Consider the following 18,409-nt stretch of genomic DNA (forward strand, 5'->3'; position numbering starts at 1 on the left):
AATCACACTGGCCACTCTAAAAACGCCTTTTGTTGCCACCTGTGTTTTTCTAACACTTATGTCACCACTGCTGATAAATGAAGGCTTACACTGAAAGCAGTTTGAATCATCACGAGTCTGATAGAAGTAATTAGGGATCCTTTGAGGATAGAATAAAGCCTTTAATTTGCAGTAGTCCTTATTTCAGCAGTATTGCATAAAAATGTTCTGCAAGTACAAAAATAAACTGTTTGTAACAAACTCATGTTTTCATGACATTTATAATATAGCCCATAAGATGTTGTTATGTAAAAATCTGAACAAGATTTTTATTATTACAACACAAATGTTTAGGTATGGCCCAGTAAAGGGAAACTATGAAATCAAACATTTTATTTAAAAAGAAAGGCCTCAAAGTTGAAAACACAAAGTAAGAATGTTAAAGAAACAAAATGTTCTTCTGTGTTCAGCTTGGTTTTAGATCATACAGAAAGGTTTTTTTTTTCTGTTTTGGAGTCATTTAAAAGCATCAGTGCACAATCTCGAATTTTAGGAGTATATTTTAGGCCAGTTGTAAATTGTTGCCATGTTGCAAAACAAAAAAGCAAAAGATTCATGCTAGCCTAATCTTTCTAAAAGGAGACTCTGGTGTCATTCACAATTCCTTTGTCTAAACCTCCCCACTTTTTGTTATTGGCCATCTAACAAGACTTTAGCTGTATCTGAAATAAATTAGCTGTTGATTGAGTTTTTAGCAGTAGAATACCCTGTGTTAGGCATTTATTTAATCAAGAGACAGCATTGCTAATTGAATTAGCTTATTTCCCCCTTTACCCAGTGCAGATACTTAGCTAAGCTAACTGTTGGAGGTTCACTGGCTATATTAGCTGCTGCCTGCCTACTTGCCTGATTATATTTATAACACATTATAAAACTGACCTTAAATAAAGATATACTGGATTTTAATCATGGTAGAATGAGCTCTTCATTTAATCTACACCTTCAACAGATTTAGGCTAGTTGTTTCCTGCTTTCAGTGTGCGTAGTTAAGCTAGCTGGCTGATGATGGTTAATTGGCTTCAGTACCTGCTGGCTGCCCATTTACTCGTACTTGTCGTCTTCCGCTTTATCCGGGACCGGGTCGCGGGGGCAGCAAACTCAGCAGAGACACTCAGACGTCCCTCTCCCCAGACACCTCCTCCAGCTCCTCCGGGGGAAGCCCAAGGCGTTCCCAGGCCAGCCGAGAGACATAGTCCCTCCAGCGTGTCCTGGGCCGTCCCCTGGGACTCCTCCCGGTGGGATGTGCCTGGAACACCTCCCGAGGAAGGCGTCCAGGAGGCATCCAGTATAGATGCCCGAGCCACCTCTACTGGCTCCTCTCGATGTGGAGGAGCAGCGGCTCTACTCCGAGCCCCTCCCGGATGGCCGAGCTCCTCACCCTATCTCTAAGGGAATGCCCGGCCACCCTACGGAGGAAGCTCATTTCATGGCCATAGGTGAGGGTAGGAACGTAGACCGACCGGTAAATCGAGAGCTTCGCTTTTCGGCTCAGCTTCAACTTAGTTTCAGTTAATTGGCAAGTTTCAGTTAATTGGCTTCAGTACCTGCTGGCTGCCCATTTACTTTATTGTATTTATACACTATATGTAGACTCAAAGTGAACTTAAAGCATGGTTAATTTCATTTATATCATTTTTTTCTTCTTTTTATCTTCTAACAGATTTAGACTAGTTTTTCCCTCTTTTCGTATGCATAGCTAAGCTACCTGGGTGTTAGTGCCTCCTTGGCTTCATTTGCTGCTGGCTGCCCATGTTCATCACTAAAGTTTAGCATGCATCATTTTAATACTTTGATTTTAAAGAGAAAGATACTAGAATTTAATTGTGATAAAATAAGTTGTTTATTTCATCTTCACCAGATATGGGCTTGCTGGTTTCCCCTTTCTGTATGAATAGCTATTTACTGAATGGGTATTGGAGGTTTGTAGTGGTAAGGGCTTGCTAAGGGCCCATTTGATTTATTACATTTAGCAAAAACCATTCTACTGCTCAAACTTTTCATTTAATTCATTCAATTTATTTAATGTTTCATTTAACTGTAGTAGAAAAAGCTTTTATTCATCTATTTTATCATTCAACTTAAGCTAGCTGTTTCCCCCTTCCTGTATGCATAGCAGATGCTACATTCTATTTGTAGCAAAAAAGGGGATTTTTGTTAGTTCTGAGTTAAAAATACAATAGTAACATGGTAGCTTGTTGAAATTTCTATTTGGAAAATTGGAGATCGCCAAACCACCCTGAGTTTAACATCCAACATGGCTGCCGTGCATATAAAATACAGAAAAATTTGAGGATATAAATTATTTATTAGCTCTTTGTCAGTTTCTATCCCATTCAACCAACGACACACATGCTACTCTACAATCTCTATTTGGAAACACATATCTTTAGTGTTTGAACACTTAGCAAATCCCACTAGAACCAATCCTCAGATCTGAGTTCAGAATTCATAGTTAAATGGAATGCAGCATTAGATAACTCGCTGTTGGAGGATTATTGGCTTAACTTGCTGCTGGATGTCAATTAGCTTTATCATAATCAGCACACTGGCATCGAAAACATGCTGCATTACAGCTCTTAGAATATTCAGGACTTAGCTGTGCACCAACAGTAGATTGACTAATATCATAAATGTGCTTTGTATTCATTTTAGCTACTGCATATTGCAGTGGCAGAAAAAAAAAAAATTTTTTGGCCCTGATACTGTGCATATCTAAAACACTTTTTCAGGTACTGTGAGTGCAATGATTTGTTTTTAAATAGTTAAAACACCGAAATCCTCACATGGTGATTCCCATTTGATATAAGTGTGTAAAATGAAAAAAAAACCTTCGATGTATGTTGCAGGATGGATAAATACCTGTTTTCCTCTTACTATTTTATTTGGGTATAAAAAATGACAGCATAAACACCATCCTTTCCTTCTAGGCCACTGAATCACAGAAAGTTTTACATGATCTTTCCACAGCTTCATTTGACCTAAAGTAACAACACTCTTGCAAACAGACAAAAAACGGCAATGCATTCTTCGTTGTCTGTACAGATGTGTATATAATGTATATATTTTTTTGAGTTGTACTTAACATAAGGATTGTTTGCAGATTTTAAGGCAGATACATCAAATGTTAAGTCAGCTTACATGAGTGCATTCAGGGAAGAAATACTGAGGATTAAGAATAAAAAAGAGAAAGAGCAAGTAATGTTTTCCTGTGAGGTGCGACTGTTGTGGTTGGGTGAGGGTGGAGAACGCAGGGCAGGTGTCGGCCGCTGCTTGGCCTAGAGTTGGAGGCAGATGCTGGGTCAAGGCACTAGATGTGAAGGGCCCCTGTCCCTGAGGCTCTGTAAAGTGGCCCTGAGGGACTTGTGCTGCTGCTTGTCTCTATGGCCGAAGAGCTTTAACTTGCTGCTCTGACTCCAATTTTTCTAAAATACCAAAAAACCCAGATTAAGAAAAAAAAAACCAATCATAAAACAGTCCATTTTACATGAATATAGATTAGACAAAGATCTCAATGTCAGGACAGTCCAACTGGCTACAGTATGATGGCCTGAGGGAAAGGATACTTCCCTCAATGACGTGATCTATCACTCATCTTTCAAGCCATACTGATAAAGCTAGACTGACTCACAGCTTTTGTAAGTAGATGGGTGAAGAAAAAGGAATTAAAAAAAGAATATAAAGAAAGCTCCAACTGGAAAAAAAGCTTTTTACAAACACGAAAGGGAGACGACTTCTTGTAGCTTGATAAAACAGCTTTATGATGCTGTTCGGAGTGTGTGTTTCCATTTGGTTACTTTATGTCTAATGGGGCTTTTCAGTTTCTTGGTCCGTTTTTAGCAAATGTATTCGCTTCTGCATCCATTCAGTAGCCGCTTCATCTTTGTAGATGAATAAAACAAATATTCTCTCGTTTTCAATGTGTTTATTTTAGACTCCTATGACTCTAAACATCTTTGATCATTTAGCCAAATTTCCCTACAAATGTCTTTATCTATCTCTGGTTTTCCCTATACATGCTTATTTTTATGCAGACTAAACTAAAACAGCTAGATTAATACCTTTTAATGGAGGTGCTGGGAGTTTCCTTCTCTGATGGCGTGACGAGTCCAGTGTTTCAGGCTGGAATAGAGACAGTTATGCAGCTTATAAACTCAACAAAACACAGATAATTAGAAGATGATGCCATGCATGACTTTTGCCCCCCATTTGTTCTGTGGGGACCATAACTTCTGTATATGGGTTCTATGGACACATAAGCAGGACTAGCTTTAAAAAAATAATCTTTTGTTTTTCCATTTTATAAAGCCAAAAGCTTAAAGATACAGTACATCTACCTCCAGAGGTGCAATACATCGATATACAAATCCTTACAACATTAGGATGTGAAAATAATTTACGGATCTTTACAAAGTATGCATTACATTAATTAAGTCTGACAAATTATTTTATAATTCAAACTGACTTTGTTTAACAGACAGTAAAATCAGCTGTTGGACTGACTATAGCCAACGTGATTTCAGTGTACTGTCCTACCTATGTCAACTATTTCTGAAAATGTAAAAAGTCTGGATTCTTTTAAGATTTGGCAATTTGAGACTGGAGTAAAAGTTACATTTATTTTAAGGCTGTTTACACATCTTCACCAAGGGTGTGAAATGTGGATGCTAAATTTTCATGTAAAGCTAAAAAATTGTTCACAAGATTACATAAAACTGTTACATTTATCTGGAAGCACAGTCACTGGTCTTTTTGACAACTGGCTAAAACAAGGACACGGGATTTTGATGGAGGTTCTATTTTGGCACGACAGATTATCAGCAATGCATGCAGCCAAAAGGTAAAAACCTCTTTGAGGCTGGATATGAAGGAAATAAGAGTATCTGAAGGGTAATGAGGTACCTTGGACTTTGGCTTGATCTTTGAGAAGCGATTGCAGACAGTCACATTTAAACCAGCTGTTTTCAGAGCTGAAATCCGGGCCTCGATGTTTGATATCTTTAAAACAGAGACAAAAGTCATCCTCAAAAATACCTTTTACTTAGTAGTGCATTATGCACAAGCACCGCAGATTTCCCTTTCCCCCTCAAAATAGTTATTTAATACTATTCAGTACCTGTAGTTCAGACTGGTGGACCTGAGCTGCTGCAGTAGCTACCTGGTCCTCCAGGAAGGCCAGCTCAGTGTCTGTGGTCTCACTGCTAATACTCCGGGCACAGTGCTCCAGCTCCCCCAGGGCCCCCTCCAGGCCATAAACAGCTCCAGCAGCCAAGTACACCTGCACAGTGAAGAGCTACACTTGTATTTCCCATCAACATAAACTCAGGTTGATACAGTTGGGTAGTGGTGCTCGGTAGCCTACATTCTCCTCAATCTTGGTAAGCCTCTGGTCCAGCCTCCGTGTCTCAGAGCTGCTGGACACAGGAGAGGCACTCATGGACTCAGACAGGGTGTAGCTTTCACCACCAGCCTCTCCAATCAGGTCCTCTGTTGCGTTCAAAACTTTCAGCACTTCTGTGGTGATGCTGCACAGCGAAGCTGCTGAATACCTTTGCTTTAAGTGGAAAACAAAGATACATATATACCTTTTTCTCAACATAAGTAGAAACAAACTAATAAATGCAAATTGAAATATGTGCAAAAATGTATGGAAAAACATAATTTGGAAATATTTATGTCCAAATACACACATCTACCCTAATAATATCATGTAATAAATCAGGGAAATTAATTGATTAATATGAGTGCAGAACAAGAGTATGAGAAATTATATAAATGGATGAGAAACATGAGCCCAAGCAGACTACGACAAGCAGGTGATGATTTGCATGGGATTTGCATGTTCTCTCCAGGTACTCTGGCTTCATCCCAAAAATATAATAATACAAAAAAATAACAGTTTATTTAATGGTTCAATCTAAATTCCCGTTAGGTGTGAGTGTGTTCATGGTTGTTTGTCCTGTGTTGCACTGTGATGGACCAGTCCAATGACCTCTGAAGATAGGTTACCTTCATTGTCTATAAGCTGGTATAACTGATGGATGGATGGATGGATGGATTTGTTGTGGAAACTAACATATTCTGCTAGTTTTTTAATATGTGCTGATTTTATATAACAAAACAACAACAAAAATAAAAAAATGTATAATGTCAGCAACATAACCTTTCAGCGAAAAACTACAGCAGCTCTGTAATCAACTAACGTATCAAAAAAAAAACTGTTTACATTTATTTTATAGAATTTCTTAAGGGTACTAATCATTGTGGTAGTAACGATTTTGTGAAAAACTGTTATTTCCTATTTGTTTTTCTCCACTGATTAAATGTACTTTGGTTTAAGGGTGCAAGATTAAGCTACTGCAATAAAACATGAATTTATTTATTTTTTTCACATCTTTATAAGGGGCTCCAGTGTATGTGGAGGGGAGTATATAATGAACTAGTAAAGATGTTAAGTAAAGACAGCTGCTGTTGTATTCCCCTGAACAGATAAAAACACTGTGGATGTAAAGCCAGATGTGTTTTGATCAATAATCATTGAATCGTTGAGTGACACTTTGATCACTGGCATCAGAAGGATATTGATCCTATTTCAAGGAAGTGTGACTCTCTGAAGGGTGTTTTGAGGTAATGCTAGAAGAAGCAGGTATACAGATGAGAACAAAATAAAGGAGGTTGTATCTTTTCTTCCAGTCGTCTTAGAAATGTGGAGCAGCAGAGATGGGCATTCTGAGATATGTATCGATCCGAGCCAGTCAATGGCTGTGTGAAGATGTCCTCAGCCACTGAAAAGAGCCAGGATCAAACAGTCTGACATACATATGCCTGTTCATATTTGTTCTTTTATTCTGTGACTCATTTTCTGGCCGTGTTGTTGAATTTCTAACAGGAACACAGACCTGCAGCATCACACAGAGCTTCATCAAATGATCTCATTAATGTCTGAGGAAATTCAACTACATGCACGCCACTGGGAACTGAAACAAACTGCCTGCAGCTATAGCAATCCAGCATCAGTTTAATGTGTATTTACACTAGTTATGGTGTAATTGTTTTTCTAGGATTTCTTTTTTAAGTCTTATGCTCTCTTATGTTACCCTGATAGAAATGTGCAGCTTTTGCTTGCTTGAATCACCCGTATTCATACTTTCTGAAAAACAAAAGCCAGCTTCTTGTTTGTCCGCATACATGGCGATGATGACGCAAACTAGAAATATGGTGGATAATCACATCAACCATGCTGCTTCACAATATGGAACAGTCACTGCTTCACATTGATTAATCAAATGAAAGCCAAACTCTAAGCTATCTCTTAAAAGGCTGCACACTTGATGCAAATGCTGAATATGAACACAAAAGCCAGAAAACAAAATCTGTGACGCTGAGATGTTTTCTGCCCCAATGAAACCAACACAAATAGATATCACTGGTACACGTGCCATTGACTTTTTAGGAAGCAAGTGTGACTCAAAAGAACATTTATGATGAATCTGCCCAGTGACCAACGCTGACTGTCACATTTCAGATGTGTGTGTGTGTGTGTGTTTACCTGACTTTGTTGTGGCTTAGAGTTGACTTAGAAAAATGAAAATATTAGACTTTAATCTAAGCAGCTGTAATCAGCACTTCTAATTAACGTAATTTAATAAAAAGTGGAAAAATAATTTTATTTAATTGTGTTGGGACCCACAGCCATGGATTACAACATGAAATGCAGTACAGACTTTTCTGGAACTTTCAAAATAAATTGCATTAACCTACTTCCGGCACAGCCAGGAAACGGGGTAACTGCGGACTTCCTGTGATGTCACTGTCCAAATAAAAGCACCACTCTTGCTACAGCCTGTCTCTTCCACGCCAGTGATCATCGGGACAGGAGAGACAGTGCGCTAATGTCTCTTTGCTGGCAAACAGACATAACTCTTCAACTGGAGCCGAGAGTGTCATACGATCATCGATCATATGCATTAAGTTAAGTACGAATGAATCACTGTCTGTGTATCCGTTATTCATTCATGAATGGGATAATTAAGGTACAAGCGTGGCTTGACTTTTCTCTCTGAGATTTACAGAGATTAACTGTTTCTAGAGAGTTCCCAGCACGATGCTGAGTGGAGCAGATTCCCAAAGCAAGGACAACGGAACGCATCACCGTGGTTATGGCAGTTAACGTGCAGTGTGGTCAGCGGACAGAGCGAGCCGCCCCCAGTCACAGCTACGGAGGTTAGCTGAAGCTAACCCTTTATTCACAGAGTTTCTTCAAATGTCGTCGTCGCCTGGACAACTCCTCCTCAACACGGTTCAAACAAGGTTAGGGTTTGGGCAGAGAGATTTTGGATGAAATGATCAGAATCAGAATCAGAAAAGCTTTACTGCCAAGTACGTTTTTGGCCATACAAGGAATTTGTTTTGGCGTTGTCGGTGCAATACAATACAAATTAAACAGTATAAATATAGGTACAATATAATATAAATATATGTCAACAGTTTTAAGTGAGTGAGAGTAAATATAGAGCAGTATTGGGTGCGAGAGCAGTACAACAGTGCAGGCAATCAGTGTGCAAGTATGGCAGTGCAAGTAAAGCAGGAGTCCAAGCTGAGCGTTAATGTAACGCATAGAGTTGCAGGTTACAAGTGTCCTGTCAGCAAAAAAGGGGGGGTGTGGGGGAAAGGGAGAATGTCAGGGTGGTTTCCGGGCTTTGTTAACCAGGCTGGTGGCAGATGGGAAAAAACAGTTCTTGTGGCGTGAGGTTTTGGTCCGGATGGACTGCAGCCTCCTGCCAGAGGGGAGAGTCTCAAAGAGTCTGTGACTGGGGTGGGAGGGATCAGCTAGAATCTTCCCTGCCCGCTTCAGGGTCCTGGAGGTGTACAGTTCCTGGAGCGACAGTAGACTGCAGCCAATCACCTTCTCAGCAGACCGAATGACACGCTGCAGCCTGCCCTTATCCTTGGCTGTAGCAGCGGCGTACCAGATGGTGATGGAGGAGGTGAGGATGGACTCAATGATGGCTGTGTAGAAGTGCACCATCATAGTCTTTGGTAGGTTGAATTTCTTCAGCTGCCGCAAGAAGAACATCCTCTGCTGGGCTTTCTTGATGAGGGAACTGATGTTTGGCTCCCACTTGAGATCCTGGGAGATGATGGTTCCCAGGAAGCGGAAAGATTCCACAGTGTCAATTGTGGAGTCACAGAGCGTGATGGGGGCAGGTGGGGCTGGGTTCTGCCTGAAGTCCATAACCATCTCCACTGTCTTTAGAGCATTGAGCTCAAGGTTGTTCTGGCTGCACCAGTCCAACAGATGGTCCACGTCCCATCTGTACGCGGACTCATCACCATCAGAGATGAGTCCGATCAGGGTGGTGTCGTCCGCAAACTTCAGAAGCTTGACAGACTGGTGACTGGAAGTGCAGCTGTTGGTGTACAGGGAGAAGAGCAGAGGAGAGAGAACACAGCCTTGGGGGGAACGTGCTTCCCCAGCCTCACGCGCTGCTTCCTGTCAGACAGGAAGTCGGTGATCCACCTGCAGGTGGAGTCGGGCACACTGAGCTGGGAGAGCTTCTCCTGGAGCAGAGCTGGGACAATGGTGTTGAAGGCAGAGCTGAAATCCAGAAACAGGATCCTGGCGTAGGTTCCTGTGGAGTCCAGGTACCGGAGGATGAAGTGAAAGGCTAAGTTGACTGCATCATCTACAGACCTGTTGGCTCTGTAGGCAAACTGCAGGGGGTCCAGGAGGGAGTCGGTGATGTCTTTTAGGTGTGAGAGCACAAGGCGCTCAAAGGACTTCATCACCACAGAGGTCAGGGCGACGGGTCTGAAGTCATTAAGCCCTGTGGTCCTTGGCTTCTTGGGAACAGGGATGATGGTGGAGGACTTGAAGCAGGCTGGCACATGACATGTCTCCAGTGAGGTGTTAAAAATGTCTGTGAAGACTGGAGACAGCTGATCAGCGCAGTGCTTCAGGCTGGCTGGTGAGACAGAATCTGGTCCAGCAGCTTTCCGAGGGTTCTGTCTCCTGAAGAGTTTGTTGACGTCCCTCTCCTGGATGGAAAGAGAAGCTGTGCGTGTTTCACTGTGTTTGAACACCTGAGCACAGACTCAGGTGAACTTAAAGTTGGACTGCTAGAACTTCATGGTGAAAACTCACTATTCCTTTGTCTTCACTCTTAGTGTTTTTCCACTGCTTGCCACCTAAACGTTTTATGACCCTTTGTGTTTCACTGAGCTCCAACTTTGGGGGTTTTATGACTGCAGCCTGGTGGAGGCCCCTTCCAAAGCTTTGCCCAGTACTATATTTTCTCTTGTTTTTGCCATAACTGCTGGTTTGACTTTCATACACACTCAATGTTGTTTTATCTTGTTTGGTTAGTTATTTTACCTCTTTTGTGTAGAAGTTTTGCATGCTTGATTAGGTGAAGATTATTGAATCAGAATAGCGAGGTGTATCAGGGCTGTTGATTTAATAAATAATCACGTAGATAAAGAGAAAGAGTTTGTGCTTATTTTGAGCAAGAGTTATTTGTCAGTCAAAATAAGGTCAAAGTTCCCCCACCTTCGGTGAAGCGGTTAATTACAGTGACATCTAGTAATAGTTCTCAATTATTAGTGAGAATATAATAATTGTAATTATCAAGGGCCTTGAGCCATAATTACAACACCAGAGGACATCTCTGATTTTGATTCGTAAGTAATGATTTTTGTTTAAGAAATGATTTTTTTTTCAAATTGTGATTTTAAATTAGAATTCTTGATAAATATTAATTAATCAATAATCATAATTCTTCCATATATATATTTCTGCAATATGTTGAACACCACATATCACTTCTATTTCACTTTACAATTACACTACTTCATGTTTTTCTATAAGAGACGATGCTCAATTAGATACACTGATGTTTGTGGTTTTAAACAATGTGAAAAGGTTGTATGAGTACTTTTGCAATGCAGTGTACACGGAGGAGAAACGAGGTAGATTACTTTGGTCGAGGAGAGTACTAGCTGCTCCACACATATAAAATTACTGGACCCATGGCTGTGGCTCATTCTGACCTTTTGAGGCTTTCATTATTAAACATATTTTCTACAGATCCACTGTGACAAACACAGAGAGGCTGCTAAAACACACACTCAACGTTTTTCCTAGTTTACATTGAGAATTAAACTTTTTGTCTCAGTGGATCAGATGTTTGTCTTTAATCGTGGCTTCCTGAAAGACTGCAGGACGCTGTCGCTCTCCAGCTACACAATGATCTCACCTTCTGTAAGACAGAAGAGAGCAACAGAAGCCTCTGTTGTTGTTCCAAGTCATTCTGATACAAACACACACACTCATAGAGAAACACACAGCACAAATAAAACCAGCCAAGCGAAACACAACAAAGCAGTGAGCGCACAGGACAAAAACAGAGTAAATACAACTTTAAATGTTGAGATAATGGAAGACGTTTAGGATAAAGCCGACAAACAGACATATATGCCAGAGACAGTGAATGACTGAAAAATGGATGAAAATTAAACCCAATGTGTTTCTCATCTCTCATCTCACCTGGTTGTTTGACAGCCCCCCCTCCTGGGAAGAAGGTGTAACAGCAGGTGAACTTGCGCTAGATCCACTCATCCTGGCTCCACCCTTTTGTGCTGCTTCCTTCTCTCCATTTCTCTTACACTGTTTCTTATTTACTCTGTTCACCTCTCCTCTTTTCTGCTCCTTTTCAACTACTTTCTCTACAAAACTCTCAGCTCTTTTCTCTAACCTCCTCTCCTGAACTCTTGTTTCCTCTCGTACTGAGGCACTCTTCGCTAGTCCAGGAGCTCTTTTCATCAGCTGTCCGTTCACTTGTTCCATTGCTTCACTTTCTTTCTCTCTGTTGGCACTTGCACACTGCCTTTGCCTCTCTGTTTGTTTTGGTCTTGATTTCACTCTCTGTTTCTCACTTTCTTTATCTGTCACTTTGTCCTCAGGGGACCGTGCGCCCTCCTCATCAGATGAGGTGCTGTCTTTGCTGTTTTCTCGGCTGGCCAGCCGACTGAGTGTGGATCGTATTTCTTCTTCCAGATGATCTTCAGAACCAGATTCAGGCCCCACGCTCCCAGACAAGATCTCTGGCCCCGGGGCCACAGAATTGGGCTGAGCAGGGTTCAGGGATGGACAATTTTGAGCCACGGTGTCCAAGGCCTCTGGCTCGGGTGTCATGGCATCTAGTTTGAGGGCATCTGGTGCAGCTGTTACTGCTAGCGTATAGTCAGGCACTGGCTGCTCATCACTCAAACCTCTCTTCAGCAAGGCGTTGAGTAGGAAACCACTGTTCTCCTGAAACATGCAGACAGAGACAGGTGCAAGCTAAGTAATTCTGTGTTCAAAATCATCTGGTCTACTACAGAGAATACACGACTACATTATAAAACATGTTTGGCAGTAAGTATCTGTAACAGATACAAACCATTTCTTGGTAACAAAGCAGGAATCTGATCTGAGATAAAAAAAACAAAATAAGAACAATGAGATATTTTACCTGTGCTAAAGGGTAAATGGCCTGTGAATGGTTCGGGCCTCCGGGCTTGTTCTGCTCTGTCGACGATTCCTTTTTGCTTTTCCTGCGTCTCCGTGATCTTTGGACACACTGCCTGTCATCCCCCTCGCTGCTGTCTCCCATTACCTGCAATCAAACAACGACGGGAGGTGACACAGCATGCGTTGGCATTTTATGCTTCTTAAGTATCAGATGGCACACATTTACATTTGAACCTGAAAGTTACAAAGTAAGCTTCCTTTCTGGCTCTTCTGTCGCCTCTGAAACAAACAAGAGACTTCAGATTTAATCAGTTAGTTAAAATGTGGGGAAAATACAGACAGCATTTTCCTTTAACACAAACATGTAACAGAATTTTGGGCAATAAAGCAGATGCCAAACGTTTAAACATCCCTGTCAAAATGCCAGGTTTTTCATTTGTAAAATGAGGTTTTGATAAATGATTTCAACCATTTTTCCATCTTTCCTGAGGCTTTATCCTCTACAGTTCAACAGGGAAACTCACAAATCTGTTTTTTGTAATGTGTAAAATGAACAAAACTGCAATAACTTGTTCCAAATCCTGAAATGAATACTTTGTGAAAGCGCCATTGGATTTATGTTTATGCTTTTCACACCTACCAACAATTATAGTGAATTTGATGCACATAAAATAAAGTTCAGATCCCTTAGTAGGAATTTTCTGACCTTTACTTATTTGCACCCTTTTGTCAAATAGTTTGCAGAAAGGGTACAAGGACCAAAACGATCTAAATGGACAAAGCCATCAATCAGGGGATGGGAGTGGAGCACTTGATTGACTGTAAACTGCGACCCCCAGTTTCCTTTCCCAGCTTGCCGGCAGTTTTTGCCTCTACGAAGTACAATAATGAAACATCACCTTGGGGTTAAAGTTTACATCCAGTGCCTCTGTTTGGGCTGAGTATGGGGATAAGCTCTGCTGCAGATGCTGATGGTACACCGGCTGCTGGTGAGGGTGCAGATGAGTGTCAGCTGGTCCTTTCTTCCTTAACAAGTCGTGAGTGGGTTTACGAGGACATGCAGACAGCACTGATGAGGCTTCAGAGTCTGAGTTGAGGGTCTCTGTGTTGGTGTACAGGCCAGAGGACGGCGAAGTAACTGGAGCGTGCTGGGTGTAAGTCCATTCAGGGTCATGCTGCGAGTCCGTGTAGTAAGTCTCGTCTGACAATTTGCGGTGAAACTGTTGAAGCGCCGCACCCCATCCGCCTTCGTCCTCCTCCTCTGAGTCAGATCCCATCTCATCGTAAGCAGAGACCACGCTGGACTCCTTCTCCAGCACACTGAACACTAGGCTCTTCCTCTTGGTGAGCAGGCTGGGTCGGGAAAGCTGAGAGCTGTGCAGAGCGATCCAGTTCCCGTCTGGACTCTGCAGTACCGAGGATGTGCCTGAAACACATAGCCATTAGGACATTTAAAAAGGTTTTAAAAATGATTTTCACAAGTTCTTACAAATAAAAATCTGAAAGATGTGGCCTGGAGTCAATACTTTGCTGCAGGCACAAATTCCCTTGTGGTTTTAGGTCTTTACTTTGACTGGGTCATTTTAACACATCAATATGCTTTGGTCTAAACCGTTCCATTGTAGCACTTGCTGGGTGTTTAGCTTCATTATCCTGGTAGATTCCCCTGTATTGAGCTCAATCCATCCTCCCTTTTACTCTGCTTCCCTGTTCCAGTTGGAAAAAAGCATTCCCAGAGCATGATCCTGCCACCACCATGTGTCAGTGCGGTGATTCTGTGTTCAAAGTTATGTGCAGTGTTAGTTTTATGCCATGCAGGCCATTTTTCAGCCTTATTACATCCTTTAACATTTGTTTTTCTTGTTACTCTTCCATAAAAGGTCAGATTTGTGGAATGCTCCACTTATAACAATAACAGCTCCTCCAGAGTTACTATGGGGCTCTTGGGTGTTTCTTTGATTATGGTGATGAACAGAGATGTGAGATGTTCAAAGCTTGGAATATTATTTTACCACATATTCCTACTTAACACTTTCACAACTTCTCCTCTGACCTGTCTGCTGTGGTTCTTGGTCTTCATGATGCTGTTTGTTCACTAATGTTCTCTAACAAGCCTCTGAAGCCTTCAGATAACAGCTGGATTTAGGCAGCTGGTCACACTAGATTTTATTTAGGGGTATCAAATTAAAGCAGGATTGAATACATCTGCACACTTTGCGCTGGAAACGTAACAAATACAGAAAACGTTCAAGGGCTATGATGACTTTTCTAATACACTGTGTCAAGACAAGTGTTAATGTGTCAGAGACTGTGATCTTTACTTGTGTTGTCCAAGCGATCCATGCTTTTCCAGCCAGGTAAGGATGCAGCCTTGCCCTCCCTCTTTAGAGAAGCGTATTCCTGCAAACCTTCGCCACCACCCGCAGCAGCAACCTCCTCCTCCTCTTCCTCCTCCAGACCTTTCTCTGGGGAGTCCTCACTGGTGAGGGAGAACGCTGACCGGGAACGCTGCAAGAGGATGCATGAAACCCACAGATATGAGCAAAATAAGTAAACGGAGGACCCGACTCTACCAGAAAAACACAACAGTGGAAACGTCAAAGGACTTTAGGAAGGATGTTTTCCAGATGGAAAACCTTTAGGAAAACAAGCGTTGCTTACTTTCAGGAACAAATAAGGAAAAAAAAAAAAAAATGTTGGCTGTGATTTAATGGTCCCCACAGCAGGTGGCGCTACAGAACAAGCAGATAAAATGATATGCACTGATTCTCATTCATAAAATCTCCCTCTGGACAAAAATTAATTAAAAGGGCGTTTATTTTCAGTGCACAACTTTTTATCCTTACATTCAGTCTTTAAAGCTTGCTGATCATTTCAGAGTTCATTAGGATAAATGCTTAACAATAGTTTTCTGTGTTTAGCTTCAAGGAAAGCCTAAAAGGAGAAACATTCTTAAGATAAAAGGCATAAACCCTTATAATGAGTGGGATATGATCTTAATCCGTGGTGTTACAGAGCAGGGAGGCAGCTGTGAGAGTCCATTTGCATCCACTGTATCTCAGTGAGTGTGTTTGTAGAAAGCTGATAAACAGGCGGGCTGAGAAGTTTAGGAGGATCCTCACGTATTTCACAGGACTTTGATCTTCCCTGAGCGAAACAGCGGGAAACCGAGAGGCCTGGGGGTGGTGAGGGGTGCCGCTTTGATGCTTCGCTCACACACACGACAATGACAAATCTATAGGAGTCCCTGCTGGCTGGTAGCCGGATCCAGTGGGAAGTCGAACTGCTGCTGGTTGGTTTTTGTTATTCTTGCTTCTCTCCAGATTGAAACGTTGCCTGAAATGATGCAAACTAAACTGCTTGTTCGGAATTTCTTAGGTCCCATTTTTTCAGCTGAAATGTGTTCCTAATTTGTTTAAATGCCATTCAGAGCAACCTCTGCATCCCTGACTTTTGCTTACTGAGAAATCTAGAGGAAAAAAGGTATTGGCCAGACAACTGAGGTTTTAGAACAGACTGCCCAGTATTTCTGTTAAATCATTGCACATTTTAGGATTAGAATCAAAGCATTAATCTTTGCACAGTACATCACTGTGATTAAAACTATTCAGATCTTTTAAGTCTTGGTGATTTAAGTGGTTTAGATTCCTTTAGCAGAATATAGCTCTCTTAATTGAGAAACACATAGAGCTGCATGAAATATTAAATCACAATAACATTTTTAATATATATGCCTGCAGTATCATGAAGTCTAGGATGCACTATTTTATTTAAAATATTATAGGTACAAATCAATTATAAACTTCATAATATCAAAGAATTATTGACCAAACACTGATATTTACATTTACAGGGAGGACATTTACATTTTACAAAGCACCACATCCAGACACTTTGTTTTTCATTTCCCACAAACTATGAGGGAATGATAGGTTTACCAAAACCTAACATTAAACAGTGCTGTCAAATAAACAGTAAATATGCAGCTTGTAGGCAGGAAAAAAACAAGCTAAGTCTCTTTGAACACAGTTACGGTTTATTGCCACCACGAGGCCAGTTTGTTAATGTATCTCTGACTAACAGTATGATGGAATGAAAGGGACTCACCCAAAGAGGATATGGGTTCCTTATAGGCTCTTGTGATGAAGTGTGAGGTTGGGAAGGAGATGGCAGCTCGCCGGTTTGGATTAGAGATTGAGGTTGTGGCCAGACAAAGTCATACTCTGTCTGCATCTCTGATTTCTTTCTCCTCTGAATGATCTGATGAGGACAAAAGAAAGAAAGGAGAGAGATGCGTATTTAAAAATAAAACAGCAGAAGATCCATTGAATAATAGATTCTAACTTACTAATATAATATGTTCAATAGTTTTCAGCTCTCTTATGAAAATAGGACTCTAACAAAATTACTTTAATTATTCTACTACTTTAATTTCAGCTCAGTGTTTCATGCTTCAATAACATCATTGCAAATTCAGTCAAACAGTCAAGATGAATGCACACTATTTTTTCATTGTAGTTTTAACAATGTTGGTTTGATGAACTGGAAAAATAAAGATGTTGAAAAAAGACAACAACCCCTTGCACAGCTTACTTTTTGTACAATCGTTGTTGCGAGTTCCTCTATGAGCTCCTCTTTGTGGTCCCGCAGATATCGAGCCTCATTCTGCTTCTCCTGCACACACATTTCATTCAAAGAGACTGAAAATTACATAAAGGTCAGATGAAAAGAAGTAGGACATGGCTGGGAAAGTAGTCGTATAAAGAGTTAGAATAGGAGAAGAACATCGGACACATTTAAAAAAACAGTATACCCACCAAACTGTCCCGAAACTCCTCCGCCTTAGCGATGGCCTCCTCTATAGCTTCCTCAGCAACACGCAGGGCGACTGTGAGTGTCTCTGCCATACTGTGTCCTGTTATCGCAACAACAGACCACAGACATGGCTCAGATATTCACCTACACCACGGTGAAATGCTCCTACTCAGCTAGGCTTCTGCTGAATCCTGATCTTTGAGACCCCTTCAAACCGTACTAAAACTTCACAAGGAGATGAAAACGTATTAAACAGGAATCAGTGTGGATAGTCTTCGTCGGCTCTTGGAGAGGTCGTCTAGGGTGCATCAAGAATGCACCACCCTCACCATTACATGTGACTTGATGTGCGAATAACCAGCAACAAAACCTTTGTGGAGAGATTGGTTCATTATCATGGTGGTAGTATATATAGGTGCTTCATGATGGAGTTTTCCAGCAGGCGAAGACTGGTCATCAGAAACATTAAACCAGGACCGGCTTTAGTGGCTTCGTGCCAAGGACACTTCCTAATCAGACCCCAGACAATTTATTGTTACATCTTTTGCATTGCTGTTGCTACGCAAATAACATCATTGTTAATAACATTGTTCCTTTTGAAAAACAAGAAACAACCTACTAGCTCAATGATTAAACTAATTTTAAATGGGTTTGATGCCCAACCTTAGGCTGACCCCAAAATCCCACTTTTGTTTTTAGCAAAATAAAAACAGAAAAAAAAAAAATCGGACATTTCCAACATGTGTTAAGTCTGTTCTTGTTGTTTAGTGAAATTTATTTTTGGTTTATGCTTGATCGTAAAGGTAATTTTCTCTAATGGAAAAGATGTAGACAATTCATATGCCCGTCTACTTATTCTTGGTCCAAGATTTTTCAATGAGAGGGCAATTACTCTTTTGGCTAATAATATACTTAAATTACTTTTTGATTTTCACATTATTTGGATATAGACCTAATATAAACAACTGTGGAACTAGGAGTACTTGTTTTACTCTCCAGTACCTTTACAGCCCAACATTAAAATACTACTTCAATACTCCATCCATG

General features: G+C 41.0%; 1 protein-coding gene across 3 annotated transcripts in view; it reads right to left on the minus strand.

The window, feature by feature from the left end:
• Positions 1-1,422: 1,422 nt before the first annotated feature.
• The window catches only part of myripb (myosin VIIA and Rab interacting protein b), a 163,639-nt gene continuing 146,652 nt past the window's right edge, over positions 1,423-18,409 (minus strand). For 2 of the 3 annotated variants that reach the window (XM_047348954.1, XM_047348956.1), the window contains 12 exons: positions 17,365-17,462; positions 17,141-17,221; positions 16,655-16,807; positions 14,869-15,055; positions 13,447-13,973; positions 12,549-12,692; positions 11,582-12,346; positions 5,399-5,590; positions 5,153-5,314; positions 4,939-5,034; positions 4,098-4,158; positions 1,423-3,461 (listed from right to left, as the gene is read on the minus strand). In XM_047348954.1, the coding sequence (XP_047204910.1) occupies positions 3,418-3,461; positions 4,098-4,158; positions 4,939-5,034; positions 5,153-5,314; positions 5,399-5,590; positions 11,582-12,346; positions 12,549-12,692; positions 13,447-13,973; positions 14,869-15,055; positions 16,655-16,807; positions 17,141-17,221; positions 17,365-17,462 (2,510 nt within the window). In that variant the 3' untranslated portion in view covers positions 1,423-3,417. Of the gene's footprint in view, positions 3,462-4,097; positions 4,159-4,938; positions 5,035-5,152; positions 5,315-5,398; positions 5,591-10,564; positions 11,295-11,581; positions 12,347-12,548; positions 12,693-13,446; positions 13,974-14,868; positions 15,056-16,654; positions 16,808-17,140; positions 17,222-17,364; positions 17,463-18,409 lie in introns of those variants that run through there. The other variant, XM_047348955.1, reaches the window with a different exon arrangement.

Source organism: Girardinichthys multiradiatus, chromosome 21 (genome assembly GCF_021462225.1).
Source record: "Girardinichthys multiradiatus isolate DD_20200921_A chromosome 21, DD_fGirMul_XY1, whole genome shotgun sequence".
In the NCBI taxonomy this organism is placed as follows: domain Eukaryota; kingdom Metazoa; phylum Chordata; class Actinopteri; order Cyprinodontiformes; family Goodeidae; genus Girardinichthys; species Girardinichthys multiradiatus.